The sequence below is a fragment of the Rana temporaria genome, chromosome 4 (genome assembly GCF_905171775.1).
Source record: "Rana temporaria chromosome 4, aRanTem1.1, whole genome shotgun sequence".
In the NCBI taxonomy this organism is placed as follows: domain Eukaryota; kingdom Metazoa; phylum Chordata; class Amphibia; order Anura; family Ranidae; genus Rana; species Rana temporaria.
In genome coordinates, this window is record NC_053492.1 from 433,077,196 (window position 1) to 433,102,458 (window position 25,263).

General features: G+C 44.8%; 1 protein-coding gene across 1 annotated transcript in view; it reads left to right on the top strand.

Annotated features, from left to right (window-relative positions):
- Positions 1–25,263, top strand: part of USH2A (usherin) — a 1,018,338-nt gene that overhangs the window by 696,794 nt on the left and 296,281 nt on the right. The window contains exon 49 of the mRNA XM_040347840.1: positions 19,490–19,658. Within this exon, the coding sequence (XP_040203774.1) occupies positions 19,490–19,658 (169 nt within the window). The remainder of the gene's footprint in view (positions 1–19,489; positions 19,659–25,263) is intronic.

A 25,263-nucleotide genomic window follows, 5' to 3' on the forward strand; every position in this document is an offset into this window, starting at 1 on the left:
CCATGCACAGCTGCACCAGATTTTTCACTCTCCAGTTCTAGTAAATCAACCCCATTGTATTTATTAATGAAGACGGGATCCAGGGCTTTTTTTCAGCAGGAACGCAGGGGAACGCACTTCCGGCCCCCCAAGAGCTCTGAATGTATGTAATGGCAAAGGGGTGCTGGGAAGTACTGGAGGGTCTATTAATGCTGGCTGCTGGGGATCTATTTTTACAGGTTGAGGGTCAATTGTTGCTGGGAAAGTCAGTTGTCACTGATAGGTGATCTATTGTTGCTGGGGGGCTCATATGCTACTGGGAGACAATTGTTGCTGGGAGACATCAACTTTTGAGGGAGGGGTCTATTGTTGCTAGCTGTTCAGAGTCTATTGTTACTGGTGGAGCTCCATTGTTGCGAATTACTTAGCACCACAAATTAATACTTGGTTCTGTATCCATTACTAAGAGGTGGTTAGGGGGTGGAACCAAGGGATGGTGCTCGGAGGTGGGCAGGGAGTGGAATCAAAGAATGGTGCTCGGAGGTGGAACCAAGGAATGGTTCTCTGAGGTGGGTAAGGGGTGGAGCCAAGGAATGGTTCTCTGAGGTGGGTAGGGGGTGAAACCAAGGAATGGTTCTCGGAGGTGGGAAGGGGGTGGACACAACAGGTGATTCAAAAGTAGGGAGTTTCTGCACCTATTCTCTGAGAAAAAAAACCCTGACGGGATCAAATGTGGACTGGAGGATAACAGGTGTCCCTGCCAGCATTCAGAAAGTGGGAGCAGGCGTCCGGCACTAATTCAGAAGTGTGGACATATATGAGGTAAGGAGAAAAGATTTAACCACTTAAGACCCGGACCATTATGCAGGTTAAGGACCTTGCAACTTTTTGCGGTTTCGCACTGCGTCGCATTAACTGAAAATTGCGCGGCTGTGCGACGTGGCTCCCAAACAAAATTGGCGTCCTTTTTTTACCACAAATAGAGCTTTATTTTGGTGGTATTTGATCACCTCTGCGGTTTTTACTTTTTGTGCTATAATCAAAAATAGAGCGACAATTTTGAAAAAAATGCAATATACCCCAAAAATATATAAAAAAACTTTTTTTTTCTCAGTTTAGGCCGATACGTATTCTTCTACATATTTTTAGTAAAAAAAATTGCAATAAGCGTTTATTGATTGGTTTGCGCAAAAGTTATAGCGTTTACAAAATATAGGATAGTTTTTTGGTATTTTTATTAATAATTTCTTTTTACTAGTAATGGCGGCGATCAGCGATTTTTTTTCGTGACTGCGACATTATGGCGGACACATCGGACACTTTTGACACATTTTTGGGACCACTGTCATTTTTACAGCAAAAAGTGATATAAAAATGCACTGATTACTGTGAAAATGACAATGGCAGTGAAAGGGTTAACCACTAGGGGGCGCTAAGGGGTTAAGTGTGTCCTAAGGGAGTGATTTTTACTTTAGGGTGCGTGTCTGTAGGTGTGACGTCAGTGATCGTCGCTCCCTATAACAGGGAACAGACGATCAGTGACACTGCCACACAGCCAGCTCCTGTGACCCGATCGCGGGACACCGGCGGCGATCGGGTCCGCGGGTCCCGTGGAGCTTCTGACCGGGTCTTGAGCGTGCTGCCACGCGCGCGACCTATGACCGGGCTCTTAAAGGCGACGTACAGGTACGGCGTTAGGCGGTCCTTAAGTGATTAAGCTAGGCAGCTGAAAATCGAAATAGCACCACATCCCTAGATGCATAATAACATATAAAGAAAAACGAATTTGTGTGACTTTAAGGGTGCAAGAAATTCAAAGAGGTAGAAAAATATATAAATGTAATAGATTAAAAATTAATTTTAAATTAATACATATAATACATCCAACATTTGATCTTAGTATATAAACAGGAGAAGCCATTGAAATGGCGAAGCATGTAGAGACCTAATCAGCTTGCGCTTTCTTTTTATATACTAAGATGTTGGATGTATTATATGTAATCATTCGAAATGAATTTTTTAATTAATACATTTATATATTTTTTCTACATCTTTGTATTTCTTGCACCCTCAAAGTCCCACATTTTTTTTCTTTATATGTTATTATATATGAGGTAAGACGGTGCTCAAAACCGACCCAGTGCTTCAGATGTGGATATGGCTGTGTATGGTCTCAGCCAGCGCTTCTTTGGCCTAGCCCCCTGACATGTTTCTCTCAACCTACCTGAATTTGACCAAGCCCCCTGGTAGGTGGGTTAAACATGTCAGAGGGCGTGGCCAGAGCAGCTTTGGCTGAGGCCATACACAGCCATATGCACATCTGAAGCACTGGGTTGGTTTTGAGCGAAGTCTTAACCCAGGGGTCAAGTCCTGGGGAAAAAAGTGTGGGAACTCCCACCCAAGATCCACTCCCCCACCAAAAAAAAAATGATACGCTCATATGCATAATTACTAAACCGCATGTTTTTTTTTTTTTTTTTATCCACTGTACCTTAGTAATCGTTTATGTTACTGGCCGCTTCCTGTATATGGATTCATCGGGTAGTGTGCGGGTATTCCGTCACTTCCTCGATGCCGCAATGTCTCCTGGGAGCTTTTGTCATTGTTCCCAGGGGACATTGCGGAGGTCTGCCGTGAGTTATCACGGGATTTAGAAAGAAGACCTTCCGCAATGTCTCCTGGGAACAATGACAAAAGCTCCCAGGAGACATTGCAGCATCGAGGAAGTGACAGAATACCCGCACACTACCTGATGATAAATCCATATATAGGAAGCGGCCAGTAACATAAAGGATTACTAAGGTTCGCCTGCCCCTGACAGTGACTGGAGCTGGGCATCGCCGCTTAGTGAAGGATTGACTCGGGCGGCTCGGCTGCTCTAGTCCTGCAAAGGGAACTGAGTTCCTGCTGTGAAAAAAGTGCAGGAACTCCGTCCACACGCGTTCCCGCAGGACTTGAGCCTTGTCTTAACCCATATATGAATGAAGCCTGCAGTTATTGTTTGCAGGCTTCATTCATACAGTAGACCCTTGCCCAAGCTCTTGAGTGTGCCCTAGATGTTAATTTCCCAATCAGCTAGCAGGAAAGCAGGGCTTAGCAGAGAACAGAGGAAGGGCTGTTGTTTTATTTTTATTGTGTATGTGTGTTTTATTTCAGTCTCATTTATGTTGGAATGAAAGGACAAAGGGTCCAGAGGATATAATTACCAGCACTGGGGATAGCAATAAGTTACCCAACCACCCCCTTACCAAAAACAATAAACACCCCCACCTTCTTGGGGCACCAGAAATGTCTGCTTGGTGCTAGTGTTTTAAGCTCCGATGCCGCGCTTGACACATTTGCTTAACGGCCCGGTTAAATCGCTGGATTATCCTGTATTGAAAATCAATTTCTTTCTACTCAAAGTTGGGCGCTTGTTTACTTGACAAGTAGCCATGAAAAGACCTTCCATAATTTGTTAGAAGTGCTTTTTTTTTTAAATTATTGTATTTTGCAGATTAATTCTTATATTAACTGGTGTTTAGGTACTGAATCAATATGGGAACTGCACAGCGGGAGACTCCAAATGGCTTTTATTGACAAATTGCTCTGAATAGTCTCTGTCGACGACACATAATGAAATAATGTCCCAATTTGTCAACAACAACACAGCAGTGGCAACGACCGAGCTATTAGTAAATTCACAAAATAAACCACGTAAGGAGACAGTAATTAAAAGCCCGAATTATCTGATTTGGAATGAAATATAAATTATTCTGCAGTGTACACATTTTGCCGTAGGTTGGGGCGAAACGCCATGCAAATAGCACTTATGGAACACTTTATTTTCATCCCTTCATTATCCGCTATGATTTTTGTGTTATGTGATTTTGCTTCGCAATTATGTCATTGTAAATGAGAATATGAAATGTCATGGGGGGAGAAATGAGCATTTGTGTCTGGGTAATTTAGCCGTTTGGTGACAAATTTGGTTGGAAACATCCCAAAATAACCCTTTTTAAAGGCTATTAAAGTCATAATTGCTGTTTTTTTTTTGTTTCTGGTCATCACTGCTTAAAGGGCATCCAATGCTATATATTATTATTTATTTTATTTTTTTCATTTTACTGGTGTAAATATTACAGAGCAATTCCGAGCAACAAGTAAAATTGTTCAGCTGTCTTCTAATTTATTCAGGAAAAAATTCCATTGTGTGAAAGTCGATTTATTTCAAGTTTTTTCATTTTTCAGAAGGCCTTTGGACAGGGCTGTGGCCTCTTGCCAGTCGTTCTGTGCTGTGTTCTCTGAAAATACACTGCGGGGGGCTCTCAAGCTTTAACTACTTGCCGACCAGCGGCTGCAGTTATGCGGCAGGTCGGCTCGGCTGCCCGAGATCACGTATATATATACGTCGTCTTGCATTTCAGCCAATAGGGGCGCTCACGCCGCCGGAGGCACGCGCGTGCGCTCCCCGCTCGCCCCTGGTACCGACAGGTGTGCCCGGTGATCGCGATCACCGCCGGGCAACTGCGATCGCTCGTTACAGAGCGAGAACCGGGAGCTGTGTGTGTAAACACACAGCTCCCGGTCCTGTCAGGGGGAAAAATGACGGATCGTCTGTTCATACAATGTATAACTTTTGCGCAAACCAATGAACGCTTATTGCGATTTTTTTTTTACGAATAGACGAATACGTATCGGCCTAAACTGAGGAAATTTTTTTTTTTTATATATATTTTTGGGGGATATTTATTATAGCAAAAAGTAAAAAATATTAATTTTTTTTTCAAAATTGTCACTCTATTTTTTTTTATAGCGCAAAAAATAAAAACCGCAGAGGTGATCAAATACCACCAAAAGAAAGCTCTATTTGTGGGGAAAAAAAGACGCCAATTTTGTTTGGGAGCTACGTCGCACGACCGCGCAATTTTCAGTTAAAACGGCGCAGTGCTGAATCGCAAAAAGGGGCCTGGTCATTGAACAGCAATATGGTCCGGGGCTGAAGTGGTTAATATTCCCAGAACACCTGTGCAGTTTTCATTACTGTGCGTTGCTTCAAATAAGGTATTACCTTATAGATGGACCAAAAATAATTTACAACGCTCATGTTATATTTTTAACAAACGCAATTTATTTTTGAATTTTCTTTGTATTTTTATTGTAAAAGGCAATACAAAAAGCTTTTAACAGGTGTTTTAGCTCCTTATAGTGGTTCTAAAGGCAGAAGGTTGTTTTTACCTTATTGCATTCTATGCATACAGCCCCCCTTATACTCCCCAAACTCGATCCAGCACTGTGCCAGAGAGCAGCAGATCTCTCAACTTTCTCCTTTCTCAAAGTCTCAGGCCTCGTACACACGACAGAGTTTCTCGGCAGAATTCACCGAGAAACTCGGTCAAAAGCCGGATTCTGCCGAGAAACTCTGTCGTCTGTACACTTTTGGCTCGATGGAGCCGCCGAGGAGCTCGTCGAGAAAATAGAGAACATTTTCTCTATTTTCTCGTTGTTCTATGGGAGAAGGCGGCCCGCCGAGCTCCTCTGCGGCTTCATCCCAGAACTCGACGAGGAACTCGACGTGCTTGGCACGTCGAGTTCCTCGACCGTGTGTACGGGGCCTCAGAGACTGCTATGAAAGCACTTGGCAGGGGGTAGGGGCCAGGATTGGGACTGCTTTGTGAAAAACCATTGTTCAGAGCAGATAAGTATGACATGTATTTCATTTTATTTTATTATTACCCATATATACTTGAGTATTATCCGACCCGAATATAAGACAAGGCACCTAATTTTGCCACAAAAAAATGGAAAAACGTATTGACTCGAGAATAAGCCTAGGGTGGGAAATACAGCAGCTACTGTAAGTGGAAAAGAGGGTCAACAATGCCCATCTGCAGCCTCACTGTGCCCATTTGCAGCTTCTTAATGAATAGAATGCATCAAGATAAAAAACCTTCTGCCTTTACAACCACTTTAATGCAGAGAATGCATTAAGGTAAAAAACCTTCTGGATTTAGTACCATTTTATGCGAAAAACGTCCCAGTAGTTGTATCTCCCACTCTAATATCTGCTCTCCCCCACCCCCTTGCTGTCCGGGACCCTCTGTGTGCCCCTTTACCCCACTTTGCTTCTGGCTTCCTTTCTTTCCTGTGTCACTGCCAGCTGCTGCGGTCACACAGGGGGATTTTTACAGGATGGGGAGAAGGAAGGGGCGGTAAATATGACATCTGAATGAACACAGAGAGTGATTGATACCGATCTCTCCTGTGTTCATTCATCACTGAAGCATAGTATACTGTGTTTTCCATGTTAAAGTCTGTGAATGAACAGGAAGCCTAAGAGCACTTCCTATTCATTCATCTTTGCAGCTGAGGCTGCAGAGAAGGGGACTGATGAATCTATGTACCCAATACCTTTCTCAGTCTCATTTGTGAGACATCGGTCGGGAGTCTGTTTAGACCCCTGATATTTCATCAAAGCCCCCCCCCAACAGGGTTAAAAAAAATAATAAAAAAAAAATAAGAACTTGTTCGCATTTAGTTTGTCCACTATTAATGTTTTTAGTGAAAATTGATTTGATATTTTTTAGGGGCACTGACAGGTACAGGGCCCTGTGATTTCTACCAGCAGACCTGATTGTGCCCATCTGCTGTGGCGCTGGTCTCTCTCTCTCTCGCTCTCTCACAAAACACAGAGGCAGCAGCGAGAGCCATTGGCTCCTGCTGTTGTCAATCAAATTATTTGAGGAGGGGCAGGGCCGAGCCGAGCTATGTATCTATATGCTGCACTGTGTATCTATAGATGCACACAGCCCAGTTCCTGAGTGAGCCTGCATGTGGTCCCCCATAGCAAGCGGCTTACTATGGTGGTGCACGCAGAAGAGGAGGCGTCTAGATCACTGGTGGCCCAAAACAGGGGCTTAGTGGCCGCTCTGTGCTTTGTTGCATAGAGCAGGTAAGAAAACATAAGCCTTTACAACCACTTTAGCTTGTGTGTTACCGCAGTGACAGGGGAGACCCTCCCAGCATTGATGAGCATGTAAAATGGTAAGATCATGGTGAGAGCTTACACAATTGTAGCAATGGGGATACCAGCATACAGTTAAAGCTTAGTGTGTTTTTGTCATTTTTTTAAACAAAATATAATTTTTTTAAAGTTACTGTAAAATCACACAAAAAATAATAAAAATGAATAGCAGGAGGGCACGTGTCAAATCCTTGGCAAAGCATTTTTTTTTTCTATTTTTCTTTTTAAGTTGCGTACCTTCCATCCATACCTATTGTAATGGCAATACATGTATAAACGTGTCAGGATAGTACACCAGATGGGATTATGATTGTATAAAAGGCTTGTAACATCCCCGCAGCTCTTGTGTCAGTGGAGGAGACACCCTGATCTGCATCCGATTCTTCAGGATATAGCTGTTTGCGCTGAATAACTAATTTAATAAACCTGAATTTCTCAAGTCAGCGTCAACCCCTATAATTCAATTTGGAAGCGTCAGCTGCATATTTTTTCTTTTTTTTTTGGCTTTCTCTCATTCTGTACCCTTCACATTGAAAACGGATGATGCTACACTTTTGATGAAAGGAAAAATATCTTGTGCAGTCGGCTGTTTTAATATGAGGGGGGGGGGGGGGTATTTATTAAACATTATTCTCATTGTTTCACAATAAATGGAAAACAAATGGAGGAATTTGGTAAACTTTCTTTAAAGGGACACTAAAGGAATTTTTTTTTTTAGCTAAATAGCTTCCTTTACCTTGCTGCAGTCCTGGTTTCATGTCCTCATTGTTCGTTTTTGCTTTGATGTTGCTGTAAATCCTCTCTGTTTTGGACACTTCCTGGTTGCCTGTTTCCTGATAACCACAGTACTGGGAGATTTCTCACGGTGGTCACTAATCAAGGAGGTGTGAGTAAAACTAAACTGGATTGGTGCTGAGGAGTTTTAGACAAAGTATCACTGCTCTCTATTGGCTGACTGCCCTCTAGTGGCTCTCTGTACATCAGAGAACCAGCAAACAACAGCAAAAACGAAACTACACTGCAGGCACATTATATGATTGTTTTTTTTATCAATTTTTAATCATTTTTAAAAGGAATCAGTTAACTATTATGTCTCTATGCCCTGTAAACAGTCATTTCAGCTAAAAAAATTTTTTCCTTTAGTGACCCTTTAATTTCCAATGGTTGAAGAATCAATTCTTTATTTTTTCATTTACATTGCACCCAATTATTTATTTAATTAATTTATATGGCAACAATACAGAACAGTGTACAGAATATTAAACTATGCATTTCATCCTGGACCATACGGGAACATGTACAAAAAATGTCAGAATTAAAGTGTTACTAAACCCAGGACCCTGCATTCACTATATCTGGTCTTCCACATTACACAGAACATGGAAATGCAATTATTTTAGTAAATATAAACTGCTAAATACCCTTTTTCATCAGCAGTATATAACAGTTGTGTGACATCAGTTTCTGGTTAAAGCTTGTAGGAAGAGTTTTGATTCTCCTCTGACTTTCTTATGAGGCTTCATGACCTCTGACCCTCTGTCTGGACAGTGCTTATTGGCCCTGTGCTGATCACATGCACCCCCCCCCCAAAAAAAAAAAGTAATACACACCCAACTGAGCATGTGCAAAGTGCCCGGAAAGGCTCTGTACTATCATGAGATGGATTAGAGACAGTGGAAGAAGGGAAAGATCAGAGAAGACAGGATCAAACAGCCTTTTTACAAAATGTGCAGGATTACCCCTTAGGTTCAACAGTAAGTATAACAAGCATACTCTACTGTATATACAGACTGATTTTACTGTTGTGTGTTTAGTAACAATGTAATATACAGATTACAGAAGGTTTAAACTGAGCGAAATACAGATGTAGCCATTGCTGATCACCTTCTGAAAATGCTAGTTACCTGGCTGTTTCTGGCCACAATACATTCTGAAGAGAAAAATTGTGTTGCATTGGGTCCTTGGTTCAGAAGAATGTCCAAACAGGTTATGTTTTCCAGTGTCAGAATGTATTAACAGGCTGCTCCCTAATGTACAAGAGGCAATAGTTCACTCCTCTGAAAAACATTTAGAAATACACTTTTTAGTCTATTATATATATGATACAGTCTGTCGCTAACTTACCAATTTTTCGACGTGATAACTGCATTAATTTTTTTAGGGTTTCATACCCTTTTTTCACCTGATCATCTGGCCAGAAAATCTGTTTTTTCTCTTGCAGATGTAGCAGTTACAGGGATGAGACAAACCAAAAAAAAAGCACAGTGACACCCTCCAAGGGATTGCTGAATATATTTGGGGGACCTTTGGAGGGGGTTGTGTGTGTGTTTTTTTATTTTTTTTTGTAAATGTAATTTTTGCTGCAACACATCCTTCTACAAAAACTAAAAAAAGAAGCATAAATGTCCCCTAAAAACACATAAGAAATCCTTTGAGTCTGGATTAGATTTTAAGGGGTAACCTCACCAAAGAAGGTATTGTTCCAACATCCATCAAGCAAGGCATATTAATCAAACCCCTCCTAAAGAAACCCAACCTCGACCCCATAGACCCAAACTACCGCAGACCGGTAACATGCCTTAGCACCATCTCTAAGATCATTGAGAAAGCAGTAGTACAACAGCTACAACTCCATTTGGACACCCACAAACTCCTGGACCCACTACAATTGGGTTTCGACCCAGGCCACGGGACAGAAACAACACTTCTTAAAATATGGGATGACGCCCTTGAAGCAGCAGACGACGGAGAATCATGTTTCCTGGTGCTGCTGGACCTCAGTGCAGCTTTCGACACAGTAGACCACAAAATTCTGCTCACTCGTCTCACAGAAATAGCTGGAGTCGCTGTGGTGTGTGTACTGCCTTTGTCCTCTGCAGTTTGAACCTAAAGCTACTTGGTGTGTACTGCCCGTGTCCTCTGCAGATTGCACCTAAAGCTACGTAGTGTGTACTGCATGTGTCCTCTGCAGTTTGCACCTAAAGCTACGTGGTGTGTGTACTGCCTTTGTCCTCTGCAGTTTGCACCTAAAGCTACGTGGTGTGTACTGCCCGTGTCCTCTACAGTTTGCACCTAAAGCTACTTGGTGTGTACTGCCCGTGTCCTCTGCAGTTTGCACCTAAAGCTACGTAGTGTGTACTGCCTGTGTCCTCTGCAGTGTGCACCTAAAGCTACGTGGTGTGTGTACTGCCTTTGTCCTCTGCAGTTTGCACCTAAAGCTATGTAGTGTGTACTGCCTGTGTCCTCTGCAGTGTGCACCTAAAGCTACGCGGTGTGTGTACTGCCTTTGTCCTCTGCAGGCCATTAGTATGTCTGGAGGGACAACAAGGAGAGGCAGAGAGTCACGAGCCGATAAAAGAGGGCAAGCAGGCTCTGCGTCTAGAGGCAACAGTGCTGGTCGTGGACACGGTGCATCCTCATCAGCACGTGGCCGTGGGACACGCTCGTCCTTTTTTTCGGCAGCTGGCTGTGTTGAGCCGCAACATGCCGAAGACTTGGTAGAGTGGATGACCAAGCCGTCCTCATCCTCCTCATCCTCTCTCACCCAGGCTCAGAGTACTTTGTTCTTGAAAAGCAGCTGCCAAGGCGTCCTCTTCCCTCTGCTCAATGGCATCAGTCACTCCTTCCCTAGCCCCACCATGTCCTCCTGAGGAGTCCCCAGTGTTGGGTAAATGTTGTATGAGGATGCGCAGCATTTTGAAGGCTCCGATGATGGTACACAGCTAGAGGAAGGCAGTAACGTGAGCCCAGAGAGAGGGGGTGCCCAAGAAGGACAGCAATCTGGCAGTCATGTTCCCCCAGCTGCAGCATACTGCCAGGTTTTCTACAGTGATGAGGAGGGAGGGGATGATGAGGTCACTGACTCTACGTGGGTGCCTGATAGAAGAGAGGAGGCGGAGGAGGAGGGGAAAGAGGCGGCACAGGCACATCTCCAACAAGGCAGGATGCCCTCCAGGGGCCAGCTTAAGGGCAGCACACTAACTGCATTACAACGCAGAGCTACGCATGTGCAGGGCGCTGCTGTGTCTCAGCGTTATTCCAAAAGTTCTTTGGTGTGGGCCTTTTCTGAGACGAGTGCGTCAGATCGCACCGCTGCTATTTGCAACATATGTCTCAAGCGTATCTCGTGTGGCCAAAACATCACACGCTTGGGCACCACATGCTTGACCAGACATATGTCGACCTGCCATGCAAGCGTACCTCAAAGACCCACACCAAAGAACAAAGCAGACCTCCCCTTGCCGCTCATCAGCTGGAATCTCCAATCCCACTATACCCTCAGTCCTCTCTGAAGCATGCACTGATAGGACTGAAGGTGTAGAATTAGGTGTGTCACAGCCTAGTACATGCGGGCAATCTACTATTGGTACACCGATGGCAGTTTATACCAGGCAAATTTCCCTGCCCCAGCTGCTGCAGCGCCAAAAGAAGTTCTCTCCCAGCCATCCACATGCCCATCGGTTGAATGCTAGCTTAGCTAAATTGCTAGCACTTCAACTGCTGCCTTTTCAGTTGGTAGATTCTGCCCCCTTCCGTGAGTTTGTGCAATGTGCGGTACCTCAGTGGCAAGTTCCCAAACACCACTTTTTCTCACGGAAGACGATTCCGGCTCTCTACCGGCATGTGGAAGGCAATGTCCATGCCTCGCTGGACAGGGCGGTCAGTGGTAAGGTGCCTATTACCGCTGACTCATGCTCCAGCAGGCATAGACAGGGACGTTACCTATCTTTCACGGTGCATTGGGTGACTCTGCTGGCAGCTGTGAAGGACACTGGACAAGGTACAGTAGTGTTGGAGGTTGTTCCGCCACCACGCCTCCAAAATGCTACTACTGGTTGTGACACACCTCTCTCCTCCACCCCCTCCTCTTCTTCTTCCTCTGTGGCCTCTTCCTGTGCTGATGTGTCCTCGGAACCAGCGGTGCTCCGTAGGCCTTTAAGGGGCTACGCAGGTACACAGGCAATGAGATGCCATGCGGTGCTTGAGCTGGTGTGCTTGGGGGACAGGAGCCACACTGGGGCAGAGGTTCTGTCAGCTCTGCAGGGGCAGGCTCAGAGGTGGTTGACGCCATGCCAGCTTAAGCCAGGAATGGTGGTTTGCGACAATGGCACCAACCTCCTCTCCGCCATGCGACAGGGACAACTGACCCATGTGCCCTGTTTTGCTCATGTCCTTAACTTTGTGGTACAGCGTTTCTTGGGCAGGTACCCCGGCTTACAGGATGTCCTGAAGCAGACCATGAAAGTCTGTGTGCATTTCCGACGGTCATATAATGCCAGTGCTCGGCTGGCAGACCTCCAAAGGGAATACAACCTGCCCAAGAACCGCCTAATCTGTGACATGCCCACCAGGTGGAACTCTACGTTGGCCATGCTGCAGTGGCTGAACACGCAGCAGAGGGCCATCAATGAGTATCTGTGCCAATATGGCAGCAGAACTGGGTCAAGGGAGCTTATTTTTTCCCCACGCCAGTGGGTCATGGTCAGGGATGCTTGCACTGTCCTCTCACCATTTGAGGAGGCCACGAGGATGGTTAGAAAAAACAGTGCATGTATCAGTGAGACTGTCCCTCTTATTCACATGTTGGAGCACACGCTGCGTGGAATAATGGACAGGGCCCTTGAGGCAGAACAGAGGAAGACTTACCCCTCAAGGCCCCCTTTATCCAGACAGTGTTCCTGCTTGTCCGCCTATCACACAGTAGGAGGACGAGGAGGAGGAGGGTTGTGTCAGCATGGAGGTGGAGCCTAGCACTCAGCATCAGCAGCAGTCTTCAAGGGATCAATTACAGTCCCAAGAAACCCATGGACTTGTACATGGCTGGGACGAGGTGGCTGTGGATCATGTCGTCCTCAGTGACCCAAAGGACTCCGCACCGAATGCCTCAGCAAACCTACGTTGTATGGCCTCCCTGATCCTGCAAAGCATGCGGAAGGTTCCTCGTATTCGTGCTATCAAGGAGAGGGATCATTACTGGCCGGCAACTCTCTTTGATCCACGTTACAAGAATAAGGTTGCGGACCTTATCTTGCCGGCGCAGAGGGAGCAGAAGATGAAACATCTTCGGGAGGCCTTGCAGAAAGGTCTGTGCAACGCGTTCCCAGAGTCTGGGAGGTTACAAAATTCTGGTCCTAGACAACGTGTTGCTGAGGCTTTTGTCAGTCACAGAAGGAGCGGTGGAGAAGGTGGCCGTCTGACCGATGCTTTCAGACAATTTTTTAGTCCGCAGCCCCAAGGTATGACCGGTTCCAGCAACCATCGCCAGTGTCTGTTTTACATGGTGCGGGAATACCTAGGGGCAAGATCAGACTTGGACACCTTTCCAACCAAAAATCCTCTGGCTTACTGGGTCTTGAGGATGGATCACTGGCCAGCGCTTGCACAGTACGCAATTGAGCTACTGGCTTGTCCTGCATCCAGCGTTCTTTCAGAACGCACATTCAGTGCTGCTGGAGGCTTTGTAACCGATCACAGGGTGTGCCTCTCCACCGACTCGGTCGATCGACTGACCTTCATAAAAATGAATCAGGCTTGGATCACCACCAGCTACCAAGCACCTGATGCTGATGTAACTGAATAATTTTTTTGAAATGTCACATCCCTTCAAGACTGCCTATGCTGATGCTGAGTGACTATCCTGTTATGCTGAGTGACTATCCTTTTTCTCCTCAATGATCATGCTGATAGGGCTGATGGGCCAGTGGCTAAGGCCCAATTTTTCTGCCCCTGTTTAACAGGGGCGTGTAATTACAAGTTTTGATGCAATACTTTGCAGCAGGCTCATTTCTGCGCTCCAGCTGGAGTATCTGTGGGGGGTTGCAGTGTTGTGGCACCAGCACCATTGCCTAAGGCCCAATTTTTCTGCCCCTGTTTAACAGGGGCGTGTAATTACAATTTTTGATGCAATACTTTGCAGCGGGCTCATTCCTGCGCTGCAACTAGAGTATCTGTGAGGGGTTGCAGTGTTGTGGCACCAGTGCCTAAGGCCCAATTTTTCTGCCCCTGTTTAACAGGGGCATGTAATTACAATTTTTGATGCAATACTTTGCAGCATGCTCATTCCTGCGCTCTAACTAGAGTATCTGTGAGGGGTTGCAGTGCTGTGGCAACAGCACCACCACCAACAAAGGCCCAATTTTTCTGCCCCCATTCAACAGGGGCATGTAATTACAATTCTTGATCTAATATTTCACAGCAGGGCCCATTCCTGTGCCCACCAAGAGCATAGTTGCCAACATTTGAAAAAAATTTCCAGGGACACTTTGCAGCACAGCTATTAATTAATTACCACACTCACTTCCCCGAAGCTCCACCCACTCTGCATAATCATCGCCTACTTATCAGATTATAGGGTCTACTCAATAAAGAGAGAATTACAGGAAATTGAAACGGGAATTTCAAACTTAAGACCAATGTAGCAGAGTTGGAATAATTCTCCCATTCAGCTGCACTACTTCTGCTTAAAGTTTAAAATTCTCATCACAATTCCCTGCAATTCTCTCTTTATTGAGTAGGCCTTTATAACACCAAATTCCCACCAACAACTATGCTGATGAATAACATTAATATGCAAAAATACTGTACGTGTAAAATTAAATAAATGACCCTCAGAGAAATCCATGTATCGATTGTATTCCGCCATAAAAACCTTCTCTCCCTCCCCGGCCCCCGAACCTCCTGCCTGGGCAGCACTCTAGGAAAGCTCGGGGCTTCGGCCTATACAGAGGAAGCCGCATATCTGCTCTGCTCCTCCCAGGCCGGGTCACCACTGGGGCCAGTACGACTAACAGGGGACAGAGGAGGCAAAGCGCCACCATTTTGTTGGTCAGCCCACTCACCTGCTGTAGAAGCGAGTGCCCTGTGAGGGGAGGAGACTTCATTCACCCCGAGCGACCCTACTGACCGTCCTTTACTGCTGTCACCCTGAGCCTGCACTCTTATCGTTGCCCGCTAGCACACACACATAACATGTCTGCCTCCAGCTTCCTCATCTCTCATAGAGACCAGGGGCGTACCTAGAGCATTTGGCACCCGGGGCGACTCCTATATCTGGCACCCCCCCCCAACTTTAAAATGTAAAAACACCCCACTGTGCCCCCTGCATATCTCTGCACCCTTCAATCTCTGTCACTATTGTGTACCCCCTCTCCACAACTGGACCCCTTTACATTACTAAACCCTCTGCATCTCCTGGACCCATTTAAATTACAAAACCCCCTGCACCTCTGCTGGATCCCTTTACACTACACAGCACCCTGCAACTCAGGACCCCTTTACATTACACAGCACCCTGCACCTCTGGGCCCCTTTACATTACACAGCACCCTCTGGACCCCTTTACATTACACAGAACCCTCTGGACCCCTATACATTACACAGCACTCTCTGGACTCCTTTACATTACACAGCACCCTCTGGACCCCTATACATTACACAGCACTCTCTGGACTCCTTTACATTACACAGCACCCTCTGGACCCCTATACATTACACAGCACCCTCTGGACCCCTTTACATTACACAGCACCCTCTGGACCCCTTTACATTACACAGCACCCTCTGGACCCCTTTACATTACACAGCACCCTCTGGACCCCTTTACATTACACAGCACCCTCTGGACCCCTTTACATTACACAGCACCCTCTGGACCCCTTTACATTACACAGCACCCTCTGGACCCCTTTACATTACACAGCACCCTGAAGCCTTTGGGTTCACACTGGTGTCCTGGAGTTTGTCGCAGTGCTGGGGTATACACAGTTTTTCTGCATTTAATCCCCATTTTTAGCTGCAGCCCCACAGACTTCTATTAGCTTGTGTAATTTTACGGTGTTTTCTGAAAGCTCACCAAATACGCAGTAAGGACAGTTGGTGCGCTTTCAAAAAATGTTGCCAAAATGTGTAACCTAATAGAAGTCTGTGGGACTGTAATGAAAATTGAGGTAAAAGCAGGAAAACTGCGTATACACCGGCACTGCAACTGAACCGTAGCACATCAGTGTAAATCCACTTGAGTGCTGGTTTACATATATGCGATGCAGGAATCAATGCGATTCCTGCATTGCATGTTGCTTGTTGACCGTTCACGCTGTCCTTTGCAAACTGCTACGGGTGTCAATATAAATGAATGACACCCCCAGATCGGTTGGCAGATCGCAGTGAGAACTGTGAAATGGTGCAGGAATCGGATTGCTTAGGTATAAACACCCATCCAATCCGATTCCAGTGCAGACCAAAAAAAGGTTTTGGTGCAAATGCAATTTCAGCCATACAGTTTGTATGTCTGAATTCGCATCGCACAGCCACAGACGTCGCATGTGATCTGCACAGCAATGCGGTGCGAATCACATGCAATGTCTATGATCACACAGTAGTGAAAAACCTGGCTAAAGGAATGGACCAACTGTCAGCATAGGGTTAATGACAGGCACTGCTGGAGGAAAGAGGGGGGGTGAAGGATTTGGGGGAGAGGGCAGAGTCTGGACACAGTGCTGATAACTCACTTTATGTTCCGGGATGTCCCCAGTCTCACACTAGTTCTGTCTCCAGGCTCTTTTGCTATCAGCTACTTGCGCGAATGTTCCCGCCCACACGTTCCTTTCAGACACACAGCTGAGCAGGGGCTGCACGGAGCATGGAGGACACAGAGGGGAGGGAGGAGGCAGAGCTGATGCAGACTCTTCCATTCCTGTAGTGGGGGGGGGGGGGGGGGGAGTTCTCACGGAGCTCTGTAAGAATTTAACAGAGAGAGAGAGTGAGTTGCACAGTAGTGTCAGTCTGCCTGAGCTCTCCTTGCGCTGTCAGCATATAACATCGCCGCTGCACTACCAAGCCCACTCTCATTGTTTCATACAGGGGAGGATGAGGGAGCCGCCTGACACCCCCCTAATGTGTGACACCTGGTGCGGTCCACCCCATAGTTAGTACGCCTCTGATAGAGGCAGCTTACATACACGGCCAAAATTAGTTGCGGTTTCATGTTAGCCGGGACAAGTCCCGGCAGGCTAAATTAGCCGGGACTAGGTCCTATTTAACGGGACTGTCCCTATAAAAACGGGACAGTTGGCAAGTATGCAAGAGTAACTGTGAGGACTTACAGTGTTGTGGCACCAGCGCCAGCACCAAAGGCCCATTTTTTCTACCACTGTTCAACAATGGCATGTAATTAGAGTTCTTGATATAATAGTTCACACAGCAGGGCGTTCCAGCGCTCGCCGCCCACCAAGACTAACTGTGAGGGCTTACAGTGTTGTGGCAACACCAACACCTAGGGCCCAAATTTATGCAGAGTATATACGGCAGGCCCCTATTTTCAAACATCCAACTTACAAACGACTCCTACTTGCAAACGGAAGGAGACAACAGGAAGTGAGAGGAAATCTACCCCTAGGAAGGGGAATTTTCTTCTGTAAGAGGTGTCTCCTGTCCACTGATGCTTTATCACCAATCCTTGTTTCACTAAAAAAACCAAATTTTCAAAAAATCATTTGCCATTGGGACAGAAAGTGAATTGCAATCTTCTGAACAGATGCACAAAGACAGCAAAACAAATGTTACAGGGGTGATAACCCTTCTCTATGTTTTCAAAAAAGCTTAAAAATAGATTTTATGGCTGGAGCTACACTTTAAAAAAGGACCAGTTCACAATTACAAACAGATTCTACCTAACAACAAACCTACAGTCCCTGTCTTGTTTGCACCTTCTGTATACTGCTGTTCAAAGTATATAGGGCCAAAGGGGCTGGTAATCACCTGGGGGGAGGGGGGTGGGGAAACCCATGCTATTTTTCTCAATGATTTTCATCCATATTGCAGGGACCAGACATTACATTAAAGTCGCAAGCAGTTTTAAATTACTTTTTTCTTATAGTAATCTCATTTTGTGCAGGGACAGTTCTAAACACGTGCCACTTCACAGGCATACTATAGACACCCAGCAGGTACGATATTTAAAGGATTTTTTTTTTTTTTTTCACTTTAAGCATCATTAAAATCACTGCTCCAGAAAAAACGACCGTTTTTAAAACTTGTTTTTTCCATTGATACATGTTCCCTGGGGCAAGACCCGGGTTCTCAAACCCGCTTTCCGGCAATAACTTGCATATTAGGCTTTAAAATGGGCACTTTTTAATTCAAACGTTCGAGTCCCATTGACATCAATGGGGTTCTAAATGTTCACGCGAACGTTCGGTCCGTTCGAAGGTTCTGGTGCGAACCGAACGGGGGGGGGGGGGGGGGTGTTCGGCTCATCCCTGATGTTTTCCTACAACTCCACTAGTTGCTATCCTAATGGTGAACCTCCACTGTTCTTTGCGTTTTCCTCATTTGATTTGTACTTGCATAAATACCTTAATTAAACACATTTGGGGAGGGGAAAAAAAAATTCCTCTTTGCGTGTTTGGTTCACTGATTTTCCTAAAAGTCTGTATGAAGATGCAAGTAAAATTTTAGACACCCCCTGCAGGGAGATACATTGAAATGGTTAAGTACTTCTAAAGACACTGCAGCTTTTCTCATTAGAACACTGAGGCCGCATACACACGATCGGTCAAAACCGATGAAAACGGACTGAAGGACCGTTTCATCGGTCCAAACCGATCGTGTGTGGGCCCCATCGGTCAGTTATCCTTTGGTCAAAAAAAAGAGAACTTGCTTTAAAATTGAACCGATGGACGCCTAACCGATAGGTCAAAATCGATCGTTAGTATGCAAAAGCATCGGTCAAAAAGCCGCGCATTCTCAGAATCAAGTCGACGCATGCTTGGAAGCATTGAACTTCGTTTTTTTTCAGCACGTTGTGTGTTTTACGTCACCGCGTTCTGACACGATCGTTTTTTTAACCAATGGTGTGTAGGTACATCAGACCATCAGTCAGCTTCATCGGTTAACCGATCGTGTGTACGCCGCCTAATGCCGCGTACACATGGTCGTTTTTTGTCTTGTAAAAAAACGTTGTTTTTTGTCTTGTAAAAAAACAATGTTTTTCAAACTTCATTTAAAAAAACTACGTTGCCTACACACCATCGTTTTTTAAAAATGCTCTAGCAAAGCGTGGTTACGTACAACACGTACGACGGCACTAAGTTCCATTCAAGCTCGCATCATAACTTGCTTCTGAGCATGCGCGGGTTTAAAAATGTCGTTTTAAACATCGTTTTAGCCCACACACGGTCATTTTTTATGACACAAAAAACGACATTTTGAAAAACGACATAAAAAATTGAAGCATGTTCGAATTTTTTTTTTAGTCGTTTTTTAGAAGACAAAAAACAAAGTTTTGCCCACACACGATCATTTTAAATGACGTTTTAAAAAATTTCATTTTTTTTCCATCACAAAAAACGACCGTGTGTACGCGGCATAAGAGTGCACCAGGTGATTATAACATAGACCTTCCCATTCAATGTACATTGATCACCCAGAGGGGATTTTTACTGGTGTTACTCTTTAAAGGACCTGAAAAAAATAATTACATAAACTAATGTGTACTATATGTTCCCACAGGTATGCTGCAGTGGAGTTTTGCATGGAAGAAAAGATGGCTATCACTGCTGTGAAGGTGATTACATTGCCATTGAAGGCAATTCCTCCAGGATTTGCTGTGCTGGTCAGGTTCATGCTGTTCAGCCTGACCACCAGTGCTGCGGAAGATACTACACCAGGGCTAAGAAAGGTAAGTCAACCAACAATGCACATAGTTGCTCATTTAAAAAAATGGATTTTGATCTTTGCAAGAGAAAAAATAAATCGATTTTGATCTTTGTAAGAGAAAAAAAAGGAAAAAAGTTCATGAAAGAACTTCACTAAGCATTATATGTAGGTAAAGTCTCCAGTTCCCATAAATATATATTATTATACATATATTACCATGTGTAGCATTAAATCAGAACTCCAGGCAAATATAAAAAATGCATTAATGTAGCTCTGCATTCATTAATACATCACTACATTTTTTTTTTTTTTTTTTATGTGAATTATGTACCCAAATTTGGTATTAGCCTATTGCAGTCCCTGTACAGCAGAGCTCAGACTGGCAAAGGAGAAGCTGCAGAAGGCCAGTCAGTTGTGCTCAGTTGTGGACAATGGACATGCAGATAGGAGTGTGTGTGAGGAGAGCAGAGTGACAGAAACATAACTTACATCCAGGGCCGATCCTAGGGTCACAGGCGCCTGGGTGCAGAAATATTTCTGGCGCCCCCACATGGGCGTGATCATTTTACTAACTCCTCCCCTTTGCAAATGTTTCTATGGCAATGACTCAACCACAGAGATGCTCCCCCACAAAGTCTTCATTACCCTGGGATCCTTACATGATCTCTTAACAAAATACAGGAAGAGAAGCAGAGTACTTTTTTGGGACCTGGAGGGGGGACATACTACAGACATGATAGACTGACAGACATGATACAGGAGATGGTCAGAGACTGCAGACATGGTACAGGAGACGGTCAGAGACTGCAGACATAGTACAGGAGACAGTCAGAGACTGCAGGCATAGTACTGCAGACTTAGTGCAGGAGACGGTCAGAGACTGCAGACATTGTACAGGAGATGGTCAGAGACTGCAGACATTATACATTAGACGGTCAAAGACTGCAGACACAATACAGGAGATGACCAGAGACTGCAGACATAGTACAGGAGATGGTCAGAGACTGCAGACATAATACAGGAGACGGTCAGAGACTGCATACATAGTACAGGAGACGATCAGAGACTGCAGACATGGTACAGGAGATGGTCCATTGCCCTTTCACACTGGGGGCATTTTTCAGGCACTACTGAACTACTAAGACGCAGGAATGGGCAGGGGCTGTGTATCCTATGCAATATATCATGCCATAAAACATCTAGAGCAGGGACAACCCAGAGCATGTGTAAAGGGATGCTGGGGTTGCAACCCCCCAGCACACAGCGCACAGCACATTGAAGACTGTGACTCACCTCAGTTCTCTCTCTGTGCAGCCCGAGATAGAGATGGGAGGGGGAGGCGTTCCAATTGGAGTTGGTGGAGACCACTTGACCACCAGGCACGTAAACCCACTTAATAACCAGACCAATTTTCAGCTTTCGGTGCTCTCACAATTTAAATGACAATTACTTAGTCATACAACACTGTACCCAAATGAAATTTTTGTCCTTTTTTTCACACAAATAGAGCTTTCTTTTGGTGGTATTTAATCACCGTTGGGTTTTTTATTTTTTGCGCTATAAGAGAAAAAAGTCTGAAAATTCTGTAAAAAAAATGAATTTTTCTTTGTTTCTGTTAAAAATTTAGCAAATTTTTTATTTTTTCTTCATTCTTTTGCATAATGTGAAATATGAAGTTACGCCGAGTAAATAGATACCCAACATGTCACCCTTCAAAATTGCACACGCTCATGGAATGGCGCCAAACTTTGCTACTTAAAAATCCCCATAGGCGACGTTGCAGGGTATTGTGGGGTATTGCAGGGTATTGTGGGGTATTGCAGAGTATTGTGGGGTATTGCAGAGTATTGTGGGGTATTGCAGGGTATTGTGGGGTATTGCAGAGTATTGTGGGGTATTGCAGAGTATTGTGGGGTATTGCAGAGTATTGCACAGTTTGGTTATGTTGCAGAGTATTGTTATGGGGCAGGGATGGCTGAGCAGGGATGGATGGCTGGATCTGTGACTGCATTTGTCACAGATCCAGCCCACAGCACTCGTGCTGCATCCGCTCTCTCCCCTCTCTCCTCTCACACTGTACCGTTCGGTACAGAGAGGGGAGGGAGGAACCGGCGTCATCACATGATGCCGGTTTGTTTACAAGTGATCGCTCCGTCATTGGACGGAACGATCATGTGGTAAACCACCGCTATCAGCGGCGATTTACCATGATCCGTGATGCGTCAGGTCCTCCGGACCCGACGGTCACGGACATTCCCATGTGCGCGCCCCAGGGGGCGCGCGGGAGCGCGATTCTGGGAGGACGTCCTCCCAGAGTTAAGGAACCGCCTTGTAGACCTCTTTCGTCTATAGGGCGGTGATTACATGGTTAAACACACATACTTTAGCATCCTCCCATCAACTGTCACCAATGTTGGGCCATTTTTCCTTCCACTGATACCAAATTGAGCAACTGTGGGGCATCCTTAACGACGGCTCCATTATGTTGTCATGGAGGAGTGGAAGAGGACTCCAGTGGCAACCTGTGAAGCTCTGTTGAACTCCATGCCCAAGAGGGGTAAGTCAGTGCTGGAAAATAATGGCGGCCACACAAAATATTGACACTTTGGTCCAATTTGGACATTTTCACTTAGAGGTGTACTCACTTTTGTTGCCAGCGGTTTAGACATTAATGACTGTGTGTTGTAATAAATCTTTTTATTTATTTTCCTCAACAGGCAAACAAACAAGACAAAACACAACAAAACATCATACACATTGAACCTAAAATATATTAATACAAGATCAAAATCCAATCACCCTGCATAGCAGCTATTTATTCAAAATACAGAAACAACTTGAAAGGATATGATAAGGAAAAAATTTAATAAAAAATGATATATATATATATAATTTTTTATTTAATTTTTTCCTATCATATCCTTTCAAGTTGTTGCTGTATATATATATATATATATATATATATATATATATATATATATATATATATATATATATATATATATATATATATATATTCTGGCTTTATATAAGCATGCCACTTTAAGCCATGGCCAGGGCAAATCAGCCATGTAAACTTGCCTCACTTTTACACTTCAAAATATATTTTTTTTAAGGGACAAATATGGAACAAGTGAATTCCCAGTAAAGCAGATCTTCTGAAATGCACGTTGCATGTGCACTGCAAGTCTGTAACTTAAAGGGGTTGTAATGTTTTTTTGTTTGTTTTGTTTTTTCTAAATAGGTTCCTTTAACCGCCCTGGCGGTATGATACTTTCAGAAAAAAGGTGCTGAAAGCGGTACCATTATTTTGCATGGAAATTTGGCGTTTTAGATTGCAGGCCTGCAATTCTTAGGAATAACTCACCTAAATCTGTCCAAACCAGAGTCTCTAGTAGACTATGACAAAGTTTGAAACACAAAATCATAAATTATAATATAATAAATAATAACAAATAATAATTTAATAATAACAATACTTTTTATTCAATACATTTTAACAAATAATATATTCAAAAACTCTGATTTTTTTGGGGCGTCAAACAGGGGTGCAAAATCATAATTCAGTAAATGTCTCGGGTGTGAAAATCTTTAAAGCACGGTATGGCGCAAAGTCCAACATCGCAGTCGAGACAACAGTAGCACGTTTCTTTGCGTATTTTCCTTCCGCTGGCGTCGCGCTTGGAGCAGCAAACCACACACATCCGTGTGGGTGCTGTTTTTTTTGTGTGTGGGTGGTACGTGGTCCAAAAAATTACGACCAGTCAGTCGCTCAGGATTTACAACACCAGAAGCCCGTCGTCCAGAACGGTTTACCACCGTTGGCGTTTGGTGTTTCAGAAAAATCTGTTCTGCCACCTTCCACATAAAGTCTGCATGGACCATAGACCTGACATTTCTTTTCAGCAGGATGAAGGAGTTCCAGAGACATTGCTCCAAAAGATGTCGGAAAATCTTTTTATAATATTTTTTCTGGGTAAAAAGTCATGGCCTGGTCAGCCATGTCCACACCTCCCATCGTGTGGTTGTAGTCCAACACAACCTGTGGCTTTCTAACATCTTTTCCACCTCTGTTATGGACCATGGCGGTCGAGGTGTTATGGACAGTGCTCAAAAGGGAAACGTCCTTTTTGTCCCGCCCCTTCAGAGCCAACATTTTCCCTTTTTGCCATGCAGCTACTTCTCCTTTCCCAAGCTTTTTATTTGGAAATGCTGACGGCATGTCACGCCGGTTAGGCCTCACAGTCCCATAAGCGTCCGTCCTATTTAGAAGAAGGAACTCGTATAGTTCTGGGGAAGTATAGAAATTGTCCGTAGTGATACAGTAGCCCTGGTTGAGCAAGGGCTCTATCAATGAAAGGACTGAAGCGGTTGCCATTCCATAATCGATGAATCTCGGGGAGAATTTGGTCCCTTTGCCAGTATACAGTACTGCGTTCCAAATATATCCAGAGCTGGACTCGAATAGCATAAAGGATTTTATTAAAAAGCGAGCGCGCTTAGATGCAATGAACTGAATCCAGCTGAGCCTACCTTTGTAGGCCATGAGATTTTCGTCAATTGTAATGTCCCTCTCAGGTATATAGGTCCGCTGGAAGTTCTGCAGAATCATTTGGTAAATATCCCAAATTTTGTTAAGCTTTGGAGCTGGAGCTGGATGAGAACGTTCATCGAATTCCTCGTTATTTGCAAAGTGCAAATATTTCATTATCAATGAAAACCTATATTCTGACATAACAGTTCCAAAAAAAGGTGTGGCCAATAATTTATTTGTGGTCCAGTACCACTTTTGGAGTGGTTTCCCCACCACTCCCAGTAAAGGGAGGCCAAGGAATTTCCATATATCGTCGCTGGTCACAGGCTCCCATTTTCTGCACCTTGAAAATAGCTGATGGGTAGCAGCTTGCTGTTGTTGATATCGGTTTGTCTCCAAAACGATTTTGTCGATCACCTCATCCGTCAAAAAAAGTCAGAGGTATTCCAAAGGATTGTCATCCTCTATGTCCACTTTTATCCCAGGTGATCCTGTGAACGGAAACCTTGGGGGCGCTACGTGCTCCGTAGCGCAATCAATTGCGCACCAGGTCCGCACATCGCTGGGCACAGGTGCCGGATCGTCACTCACATCGCTTTCTGCATCCGACGACGAACTTTCCCACACGTCGCTGTCACTCAGCTCCTCCGCAAGGGATTCGGTATCGCTGTCGCTGTTTGGCAGCAGGTCGCATAATGATTTTGAAGTAGAGGCGCGCTTTGCCATGATTGCTGTGCAGTATACAGACACTGGTATAGTAATTCTGCAGACAGGGCACTGGAAAGCACTGGGGGGGGGGCAATCAAAGGTCACTGTATTTTTTATTTTATTTTAATCAATAGTACCAGTGTGTTTTACTATGTTATACTTTGTTTCTACTTATACGATTTGAATTTCGCGCCCCCCCCCTTCCGCCCCCCTGCGTCGTGACGCTCGCAGGGAAGGGAATCAGGGGAACACAGAGCATCGGGCGGACATCCGGACGCCGTACACTGCGGGGATTCATCGCTGGTTTGCGGAGAAAAGGTAAGAAAACCTCTTTCTGCATCCAGCGAGGCAAGCCTGAGTGTGGCTCGGGGTTACTGATCGTAGC